General features: G+C 41.3%; 1 protein-coding gene across 1 annotated transcript in view; it reads right to left on the minus strand.

Annotated features, from left to right (window-relative positions):
• Positions 1-11,296, minus strand: part of LOC132971054 (glypican-1-like) — a 48,965-nt gene extending 37,669 nt beyond the window's left edge. The window contains exon 1 of the mRNA XM_061034539.1: positions 10,495-11,296. Within this exon, the coding sequence (XP_060890522.1) occupies positions 10,495-10,648 (154 nt within the window). The 5' untranslated portion in view covers positions 10,649-11,296. The remainder of the gene's footprint in view (positions 1-10,494) is intronic.
• Positions 11,297-11,999: the final 703 nt, after the last annotated feature.

Consider the following 11,999-nt stretch of genomic DNA (forward strand, 5'->3'; position numbering starts at 1 on the left):
CACTGAGCCATCCCACTCCACCCTGTTTGACTCAGTTCTTCGACTATACCCACTCTCTCTTCCCTTCCCTTCCCTTCCTCTCACCCATCCCCCCTCCATCCTCATCCCTTCATCTCATCCTTCTAACTCTAGGAACAGTCTGGGTCGGGATCAGAATCACGCCTGAGACAGAACCCACTCATCCTGAGTCTCCCTCTGCCCTGCAGTCAGTCCGTCCTTCCAGACCAGCAAACCGACAACATCCTCCTCCATCATGATCACTATCTTAACATACATTAATCTGTCTCATCATTCATATGATCTATCATTAAATATGGTTGTGGTCCTTGCTAGTGAATACTAGTTGGTCAGCTCTTTAGATTTATTTCCCCCTGTGCATATTTTACATACCGTGTTGCCTTGCTGGAAACAGCTTTATCTCACTGCCGCTCTGACTTAAATAGACGATCTGAGCCTTTGAGCAACTTAAACACCTGCTGTTGTACTTTGTAAACATCATAGTGCCTCGATGATTGGCATGAACTTTTGTTACTTGTAGGCCAAGTTGTGGCTTTGAAACCATCCCAAAATTATGAGAATTTTCAGACGATGACGATTGTGGTGACGTTTAATTGAAGCTTGTTGCATGGACAGGCGTTTCTATTGTTTCATCCACCCATTTATATTAATAGGAGAGGACTAGAAAACACAAACACAACTCTATATCTTACTATAAATCCTCCTTTCTATATATCTTACCATTTAAGTGGGATTTATTGCAGGACTGTCAGACCAAAAATATCTCTGATATGATGTCTTCTCTGATTGGCTGAACCTCAAACTGCTATTTGATGTTGTGAAAAAAGAGTGGTCTCTTAAGTGTGCTCTGACTTTCTGACTTGGATTAAATATGCAGATCATTCATAACATATAACTGCATGAGACCTCCCTGTGCATCGTACATTTAGACAGGAATAAAGCAGTAACACAGTTTTCGTTGTAGTTTAGAAGATTGTTGAACAATGCAGGTTTTTTTCTTTTTACAACCATCCCATTAATCTTTGTTAGAAACCATTTAACAGTAATCAGCCACTCAGAGGTCTTGTAATGCATCACTGTGGATTCTCTAATATGTCTGTGTTAGAAAACCCACTACTCGTGTCCTTGCCTGAAATTACAAACCACAATGCATGGCGGCTAATATGCAGAGCTGTGAGCTGAGACGCCGGCTGAACGCACTAAACCGACGCGTCTCATCCACTCCTGTCGTCTCTGTTCGCGGTCTTAAGAAGTTATTAAACACACGTCGGATACAGCTGAAGTGCACGTCAAAGCTACAGCAGTATATGTGCTGGTTTACTTCAGGATACTCATTATTCTGCTTTGTCCGATAAACATAATTAAAATGAAATATGAAAACAACACTGTCTTGTTTTATCTGTTTTAATAACAGGAATTAATCTGTAGTAAATTATTGTAGGGCTGCAAATAAACATTTATTGTTCATTTAAACTCTTCTACTGAATATGTTCATTAGTCTTTGGTTTGGAAACTATCATCATGAAAGTGAAAAATACAAAAAAAGAAATGCAACAATGTTAAAGAAATGAAGCATTATTCTTAAATTGTTAGCAATTAAGCTTAAAATTGATTATTCACCACAATCATTTACATTAATTTTCCATTACATGACTTAATATCATAATCATTTATTCATCTCAGCTTTGAAAAACTGCAATATGCTCTGTATGACATTGTTCAGTGTCCGGTGGTGTAACTGACTAACCTTAGAAACCACCAGTAAAACCAGTTCTGCAACAGTTCCAACTGCAATGTAAATTTCTTATAACCAATAAATCTCTATTCGTTCAATCCAGACACGCATACACACATGAACACGGTGTGTTTAGGGCCCCGTGGAGGATATGTATAAAGAGCATTGACTCATAAAGCGACAGAGCAACCACCGGGTCCACCACATCACACAAACAAGCTCATCTATTCATTTGGAAAACAGATGGACGCTCGACTCCCAGAGAGGAGGGGGGGGGGGGGGGGGGGGGGGGGGGGGGAGATGAGAGGGAGGCTGGGAGGAGGAGGAGGAGAAAGTAAAAATAGAGGCCGATAAGAAGGAGGAAGTAGACATTAAAGAGAAGAGAGCGAGAACAAGGAGCAGAGGTGTGAACGAGAGCGAGGGGGAGGAATGCAGAGAGAGAGAAAAAAGACATCGAGAAACGATACGGGTTTGTACCACATTGATTTCTAGGTGCAGAGATTGATGTAACCCTGTGCTTTTGCTCCTCCGTTTTTTTTTTTCTTCCTTCCCACCTACCACTCCTTCTTTATGTGATCATCATAAGGATGCAGGAGGGATGTATGACTCCCACTCTTTCATCAGATACTTGATTACAGGTGTGAAATGGAGGAATTAAATTATTTTGCCTTTAACCTCATCATTCTGGATAATAGTTTTGGGTTCATACCTCGAATACCAATGTATAAAAGTAACTGCATTGAATGGCTCTAAAAGCTTTAACACTAGAAACTACTCTTAGAAAACCTTGACGTCTACTGAAGTTAACATTGATAGAGGAGGCAGATATCACCAATAATTCTTGTTTCAGTTATTAAACTTTTAGTCCTCAGTTTTATTAAGACAGAAAAAAACCTTTTGAAGCAATTTTTTTCTGTCCAAAATGACTTCAAGGCCTATCAATATCAGTATTCCTTGCCAGCTAACGTGCTAATAAGCTGAAGTCTGCCGCATGATTTTGGTGAAACTGTCGCTCTGGGTGACTTATTTATGTGTCCAGCTGACTGTTTTTTAAATAAGACATTTGGGAAAGTTGTCATAACAGCACACTGATTGCTACATAGCCTACATGATGTTGTGCTAACTTACGCTACAGCTTAAAAAATAGCACAGTCACCGGTTAATGACCCAGCTTGAAAACAAGAAAACAGATAAATAAATAAAGTTTGAGGGTAATTTTCGTTACAAATAATGTAACATTTGATCGTTATTTTTCTAACATAACCCTGTTTAGCTGCTAAACGTTAGCCCAACACTTTGCACTTCTTATGCTTCTTTTTTTTTTTTTGGAGACAGCATGGTTTTCCTCTAAATGTTACACGGAAAAGCTTTTAGCTTGAAAACTGTCAGATGTGTTAACAAATGTAACACGAGGGTTGCTGGAGCGTAAATTCCCCAAAATCCAATACAGCGCAAGACAGAGCTGCTAAAGCTGCTAACATTTAGCTTCAGTTCAAATAGCAGTAAATAGACAGATACAGCCACCCAGGAGAAGTGGTGCATGAAAACATCTTCAACTAATGTCTGTTTTTAATGTTTTCTTGGATGTGTTAGGAATCCCATGGTTATTACTTGAGTAAGCTAGTTAGCCGAACATGCTAACAGCTTCAATATTACAACACATGATTTTTTTTTTTACATTTCTGCCCTGGTATTTTGGGTTTGAAACAAAGAAACGTTGATAAGCTAAGATTACGAGCAAATAGTCAGTCTCACATCTCTTCTCAGTGTTTCTTGTTTCCTGTTTTCGTTTTTTAAAAACATCTGACAGTGATCAAACATGAAGCAGGAATCAAGATCTGTTCGGTTGTAGCAAAGCCTGTTCCTTTTAAGGAGGGGGGGGGGGTGTTGAAGAAGTGATGGCAGTAAAGGTGACCAGGACAGAGCCTCCTCCCTTCATCCTGTCAGCTTTCCTCTGGACTCGTCTCCTCCTCCTCCTCCTCCTCACCTCTACGTCTCTGTCTGTCTCCCTCTTATGTCGCTGAATCAGACATCATGAAAGATTCACAACCCTGCTTTTAACAGATCTTGCCAACCAGACCCCCCCCCCCCCCCCCCCCCCCCCACACACACACACACACACACACCCTCCCTTCGTCCGTCTCTCTCTCTCTCTCACACACACACACACACTTTTATAGACTCAACCTTGCACTCATAGATCTGAGTCTACAAAAACAATGCAGTGATGGAAGCAGGAATAAGAGAGACAGCTGGGGGAAAGGAAGGAGGTGGAAAAGCAAAAGTTAAATGATATTTGTGTGTGTGTGTGTGTGTGTGTGTGTGTGTGTGTGTGTGTGTGTGTGTGTGTGTGTGTGTGTGTGTTTGTATGTGGACTGGGTATTTGGTCGTTCCACTTGGTGGCTCTGCTGTGAGCGCCTGACTGAGCATGTGATGTGTGACAGATGACGGACAGTATCAATTTCCTCTCTGGCACACAGGCGTAAGCGCTCGTACACAGAAGGGTTTCACTGACAGGACACGAGCAAGCATCAACGGATGAGCTGCAGGTAAACTTTGAAATATTGATGCTGCCATTAAAACATACATGCATTTTGTTAGAGCTTGTTTTTTGAAGGCAGTATTCTCTGAGGGGATGTAAAGTTAAAAATGCATTGAATCAAATGTTATTCAGCCACACTTAGGTAGAGAAATGGGAGGAGGGGGGGGGGTTATTTTCAGCCATATCTGGAGTTCATGGGTTAAAATACAGACTGTCGTCAAACTGTTTTCATCAGGGCAGACATAATAGAACAATGTTAAGCTCCTCCAGATGACCTGAAATTACCACAAGGTGCAGATCTGTTAAAAACAAGCTCCATTCTCTTATTTTTTTTAAAAAGTAGAGACAAATTCTTCACCTAATTGACAACACAAGCACAGAATTTAAAGGGATACAACAAGTCAACATGAAAGGCTGAATGCAGCAGTAAAGTAGCACAGATGGATGCTGTTTCCAGGGGGACACTACAGACGGTTGCACATGGCAACGTTATTGATGATGGTTTGTTAACTTTTTTTTTTTTTCCAGTTTGGACCAAAATGTCCCAGCTGCATCCATTGTGAATGGACCTGAAACTAAAGTCAAGCATACTGAGTTACTTCTACCATATTTGACTATTTCCTTCATCTCCTGGTATTTTCAGAAGAAAACCTTGGACAACCTTGCAAACTACAGCGTTTTAAGCCTAAAATAATTTGCAATGCCCGTCCTATAGCTGGGCCTTTAAAATGCATAAAACTCAACAATAAGACAGAAACAAACAAGCACAACAATAAAAGACAGAATAGTAGAGGATGCAAACTATCATACAATTAAAACAAAGTCAAACACCAATCATTCATGACTAAAGACTGAGTCCTCTTTAAGACCGGCTTCAGTTTCACTTTAAAATGACTTGTAAATATTATTTAATGCTATTGTTTACACGGCCTGTTCAATTTTATTGCCTTTATTACGATTTGTATTCTGCTCAATTAAAATGCCTTGATATCTGTCTGCATGGAGGGGGCTACAATTGCTCTTCAATCTTTTGATCTATAGTATAGGGGGGCAAACCTTGGTCTTTGATTTCAATTAAGATTACAACATGTAAAAAACTACTACATTAATTTATGATGTTATTTGTGAAGCTTCCTATCTACATGTAAGTTGGCTACAGATGTATTGTGTTTCTGAAATGAGCTGAGTAAACAACAAGGCTTTCACTCAGAGTGTTTCTGCTACTTTCACATCTGACTTCTTCTTCCACCACTCATCAGTAGAGGTGGAAAAAAAATCAATTTTTGAGATCTTACCTTGTGAGATTAAAAATAGATTCATAACATCCAAAAATCGATTTTAATTTTTTTTTTTTTTTTGACTAATATTCTCTCCCTGGTAAGTGCTAAGGCTAGCTCAGTATAATGCCAAACGGAGCAGCAAGAAATGCAGCCAGTCTCACAGATGACTGGAGTAGATCCTGAAGTATGCACTAATTCAAAAACAGACTTTGAATCCGATCCAGAATCGAAAATAGATTCTGAATCAAATCGTGACCCCAACAATCGAAATTGAATCAGGGTGACACCCAAAGATCCCCAAACCCTACTCATCATGAAATACAAGAAGCGGGACTGTAAGAGACATCATGTTTTCCATATTGTCTTTTTCATTTGACATCATCTCGCTGAGTCTTCCTCTGCATTGGTTCAATGTCACTCAAATGACTTTTCTTCTCCAAATATTTGCCCGTCAGTACTGGATGTAAACACAGATTCACATTCACCATTGTGCCATATCTGGGTAATATTGATCCACCATATCTAAAGAGAGGCCATTGACACTGTGTGAATGTAAAATGCATGGAGGCTCCCTGGTTGACTGAGTCTTGTTTAAGAGTATTGACTTGTAACCAGATCTGGAAAGTATCCTAATCTACAGGTAATCTGACCTAAAACACGGTGGATCATGTTCAACTCTGTCATTCAACAACACATCCTCCCTCTGTTCTTTAAACAAGCAACAACGTGACAAATGTTCAGTATGTATTATACATAACACACACACACACACACACACACACACACACACACACACACACACACAGGAATCAAACTCAATGTCTCCTCGTACAGAACATGAAGCGTGCAGGGCATATAGCCCCTCTCCGTTTCTGTCATATGATCACATGGGTGTGTGCTGCTCTGTTCTGACAATGCATGTGTGAATGAAACACAAGTGTCTTCCCTGGAGAAGGTGTTGGCTTTCTTTTTTTAACACACACACACACACACACACACACACACACACACACACACACACACATACCCTCACACACACACTATAGGGCGAGCTAGTCTTTAACTATTGACCAGGTAAAGGACACAATGTGAGAGTTAAAAGCGCCCGCAGGCACAAAGACAGACAGGCAGACAGCAGGAAAGACGACTTCCATTCACATGGTGTAAAATCTAAAGGACAATAGTGTGAGAAGAAAAGGATCTTTTTTTTAACTCTGGGAAGGAATTAAGAGCAACAGTTTATCAGATTACACACAGTTTAGTTTGGAACTAAGATATTTTACATATCCACTTACTTAAACATGTCTCACATACCCTGTTTAGACCTGGAAATAACAGGCTCTTTACATCCAGACTGTCTTCTAGAGCCCATATACACCTGACACTGCACATTTCCAGAGCATTATAGCACACTGTTACATTCAGATTATGCATTTCTTTAATCTCTGTTCAAATTTCTGAGCTCTTTTCCATTGAAAAAATAAAGTGAAACTGCTGAGCTTGGATGGAGAGGAGGAGGAGGAGGAGGAGGAGGAGGAGAGCAGATGGAGAATTTTGATTGCTTGGCTTGAAATACTTTTCTCCATGCAATAGCTAATTGCGTGCCACTGATGCTTGATGTGTTGGTATTCATTGTGCTGCCAAAACCCATGTGCAAAAATATAAATTCATGCCAGCACTTTCAATGACAACATTCCTTCCTGATTTTCATTCCCATGCACTTCTGTTTTGATCGTTTTTTTGTGTATTCATGGTGCTGTTGAATGAGTACGATGTGTGTCTGCTAAAGTGTGCCGTAGTCGTCCGACTGACCTTAGAAGTACACATGAAGAGAAAGACCTACATATCAAACCTCAATGCTTATAACTACAAGAAATATGTGTGTTGTAGAAAATAAAAACTGGATAATTAAAGCATCATACGTTGACAATTAATACTTTTTAGACTTTAGTCTTTTTACTGATGAGCATATGTTTGTTTTTCTCAGTCGACAGGAATGAAAGGAGCATTGCTCTTAATTGCATTTGGCATTGGTATCCATTCTTAATCAGGAGTATCATCCTATTATCGAGGGACATGTGAGTGAACCGAAGTCACCCTTCCCTAACTCTGTAAGAGATCATGATCATCGGAAACAGCTGAGTCTTATCCCAAAGCTTCAGGGCCACACAACTCAAACATCTCTGAATGTTAAATCGACCAAACCTGACAGATTTCATTTGTATTTCCTGCTTTATCCACTGTCCTCTCAGATACAGACATTAAAACACAGAGAGAGAGAAACATTTCGAGGGCATTGGTAAACTGGTAAGAGAAAAACAAGTTATAAGACTGTGAAACACAACCGCTGCTGCCAAGTCGCCACAAGAGAAGCATCCCTGTTCGATTCCCCATCATGGAAGCGGGAAAGTCGGCATGTTTCAGCATAAGTTTGAAGTTTCAGGCAGATATAGCCTCTGTCTCGTGAGGCTGTTTCTGGTTCGTATCCTAGTCGGACAGGGCTTCTCTGCGAGGTGTTGTTGCATGTTCTCCCTGTGCATGCCTGGACTCCCTTCGGGTACTCCGGCTTCCTCCCACAGTCCAGATTCATGCTCGTTGGGTTCATTGGTGACTCTAAATGAATGTGAGTGTTGCTGGTTTTTCTGTCTCTACATGTCAGCTCTCTGACTGACCGGTGACCAGTCCAGGGTGTATCCCGCCTCTCGCCCAATGACAGCTGGGATCGGCTCCAGCCACCCGCGGCCTGAACTGGAAAAGTGGTATAGATAATGGATGGATGGATGGCTCTCTCTTTTCCTTTAAGAGTTTTGTGAGCGAATATGAATGGTTTTTAAAGTTCTGACAGGCAACACAAGGATGAAAACCTGAGTGTATTTTAATGAGGTCCCCTTTGAAAGTGAAAGGAGCTAAATTTACAGACTTATCTATACTTAAACATGCTTCTAAAGTCAGTGGTTATTAAAATACTGAAACAAAGAAGTTTGGCAGCTAGATCATGAAACAACTCATTTTCTCCCACAGCTGCAAAAGTGACATCTAACAGAGACTTTTCCCAGGTGCAAACAAGACCGGTGTGTCATCACTGACATGAGAGCGTGTTAGTCAGTCTCATCCTGAGCTGTTATATAAAAAAACTTGATTCTCTGAGATGAGATAGATGGAGAGGTTTTTCTGGGGAATGGTGCTGCCGTCTTTCTGTTCCTATCCAGTTGTCACTTTTAATGGTTTCTGGGAAAGGCATAACTCTTGCTCAAATAACTGGAGCAGATCAAGGTCCAGTTGAGTGAAGCATTGTGTGTTTGTTTCTTTTTTCATCTGTCAATAAAAGATGAGTTTTTAATGGAAGAGCGTCATGACGGGGCTCCTCCTCAGTCGTCCATGAAGCACCAACAGAGACCTTGAATGACTCACTTCATTTCGTCCTGTCTCTCCTTTTCTGTCTATTTCTGCCTCCATCGCTCTTTGTCTCACTCTCCTGAGTTGGTTGATCTCCATTTCCCTCGCACACCCACACCTACACACACACACACACACACACACACACACACACACACACACACACACACAGCCGCATCCAATATTAATACCTTTTACCCGCCCACTCCAGATTATTTTCACTGACACAACATTAAATGACCTTCAGGTTGCACACACCTCAATCTTCCCTCTGCTCCCTGTGTGAGCTGAGGTCACACGTTTCTCAGCACCTCTGGGTGAATTACAGGCAGAGACAGAGAGCGACAGATGATCGCCTTAAAGGACGACACAACTCAATTTCTCAATCTTTGCTCTCCTCGAGTGCCGAGACAGTTTAATCACGATTGGTGAGGAGTTGCAGTCGCGGAGACGAGACACAGAGACTTTGATGTGTGATGCCTGGTTTGGCTGACTGACTGACTGCTGAGCTGATTGATTACTTGACGGGCTGTGTAACTGACTGATTGATTCAATGCATAATTGCTTGAATGGTTGGTTAGTTCGCTGACTGACAAGAGAGGAAACCGGAGGATGAAACAAAAAAAGAAACAGTAAAAGTGTCACTTTCTACAATTTTATTTTAAACTTTAGAACACCAGCTTATATTCAGGGCTTTCTAAATTGCACTTTACCCCCAAGCTGACCTACAATATCACTTAATTTAGATGACAAAACAGGCCGTATCAGCATCTATTGAGACACACATATAGGCTACACATACACACAAACCACCACACCTGCAGTCCAGAGCAGACAATGAAACATACCCCTGAACACGTTAGTGTAACACTGCAATTCAACATGGAGCTCCAGCAGAAAATAAATCTATATTTCTATATAAATTAAACACCAGTGTGAACACCTGCAGTGCAAGCATCAGCAAAACAACCATAACTGCCCTGAATAGACCTTAATAGCTCCACAAGCACATGGCTTATACACCCACCTGCAATTCTGCCTCTCAGCAAGACAATGACCATGCCCCAGAAACATCTATACAGACCAGGGAACACTTCAGTAGGATGGGTGCAAAGAGGGAAATGTGAACCAGAGAGTCAGAGAAGCCAGAAAGTTATAAAAAAAAATCAAATATGTCTGACTTTTGTTGCAAAAACATGTAAATGTAAATGCAACTGAAAACTTGAATTAACAGGATTTGTGTGCATGATCATCCTCATTTAAAAGGAGTCACAATGCACTACCCATGCAGTTCCTACTTGGCATGGGATATGCATTGTCTTAATGTTATAGAAGCAATAGACACATTATCGAGCCTGTTACTATTGCAGATAAGAAACCAGAAGACGAAATGCATTGATTCCAATGAAAAGCAAAAGATAATAGTACGACATCCCTTTGGTTCATTCGTATCATACAGAACAAAGTGGATAAAAGTGAATGGAATAAAGTGTTTTCTGCTCGTAATTGTGTTCAAAACTCACCGGAGATCTCTGTCAGTGGTTCCCCTCCCAGGGTGAACCCTTTCCCGGTGTAGAACTGCCGCAGGTCGGTGCAGCTTCTGTCCGCACCACCGACCACCGGGCCCGGTGCAGCACACAGGCACGCCAACACGCACAGGAGCACCGACAGACGCATCTTCTGGAGAGCACTCCTTTTTTTTTTTTAGTTTCTCACAGTCAGTCAGAAAATCCTGCAGATTTTATTCTTCGAGCAGCTGAAGTTCGTTTAAAGAATCCTGTTTTCAGTGTTTTGTTTGCTGATTTCTATTAGGCTTATGTTGAGGAGTTTTCAGCGTGTCCGAGACACTGTTTCCCGTTTCCACCCCACTCAGAGTGCACTGAGCTCCGGGTTTACTCGCACAACAACCGGGCGAGAGAGGCGGGCGTTCCTCGGTGTCTCTGCGGGAGAGAGAGCAGTGACACGCGGCTGTAGGTGTCAGGTACGACCGCGCTCCTTCTTCTCCTCCTCTTCCTCCTCCGGTTCTTCTTCTTCTGCGTTGCTGCTGGTTGCAGAGATGTCAGACAAAAGAGTGTGTGTGTGTGAGAGAGAGAGAGAGAGAGAGAGAGAGGGAGCAGGTGTCGCTCAGTTAAAGCCGGTGCACATCCAAGCGCGCATTAAAGGTTCATGATTATGCAAATGAGCCGGTTTAAAGGCAGCTACAGAGGGGGAAAAATCCGTTATTTCTGATCTGATGAGGTTTGAGACAGGAGAAGAGCTGTCCGTTAATCCTCCTGTCCGCACTGTGGGACAATGAAACGGGTGTGTGTGAGGGAGTGTGCAAAGGGAGTCTTGATGCGCTCTCTCTCTCTCTCTCTCTCTCTCTCTCTCTCTCTCTCTCTTTGTGTGTTTTGGATATAAATGTGTGCGTCTCCCGCTGCAAGGACCAGGTGCTAAAAAGCGCCCCCTGCAGGCTTCGAAATGCATGAAAGAAAATTACCGAAGCATGAAACTCCAGGGATTTCACATCAAAATGTATAAAATATTTATTCTCATTAATTCCAATTGACAGTGTACACTGTTTCATTCACTGATTTCATTATTCCTGCACACAATCCGCAGTGTGAAGGCTTAAAATGATAATAAATCAGAAATGGGGAAAGAGTTTAGCTAGAATCAAATGCAAGGAATGAGGGAAACCTTATGGTCCTTTCGAGAATAAATAAAGGTTTAAATGAATGAATGAATATGAGGTGAAGTGTGTTTTCATTCACTCCAATTCAAACACTAACATAGTCAATTTGCCGTAATAATAATACTGATTTTTATCAATACAGTATCCTGAAAACAAAGTTGAGAAAATCTTTTCAGTCCCACACTGCTGAACAAACTTAAGTGTGTTGGACAAAATGTAGAATTGTGAAATAAAATAAAGTCAGTCAGAACAGGAAATATATATCACAGTGTAAGCTGTGTTAAAATATGCATAAGAAGAAGAGATTTAAAAAGATGTTAGTGATTCAGTGAGCCTCAAATCAGGCAGGGGTTT

Source organism: Labrus mixtus, chromosome 3, assembly GCF_963584025.1.
Source record: "Labrus mixtus chromosome 3, fLabMix1.1, whole genome shotgun sequence".
NCBI classification, from domain to species: Eukaryota; Metazoa; Chordata; class Actinopteri; order Labriformes; family Labridae; genus Labrus; species Labrus mixtus.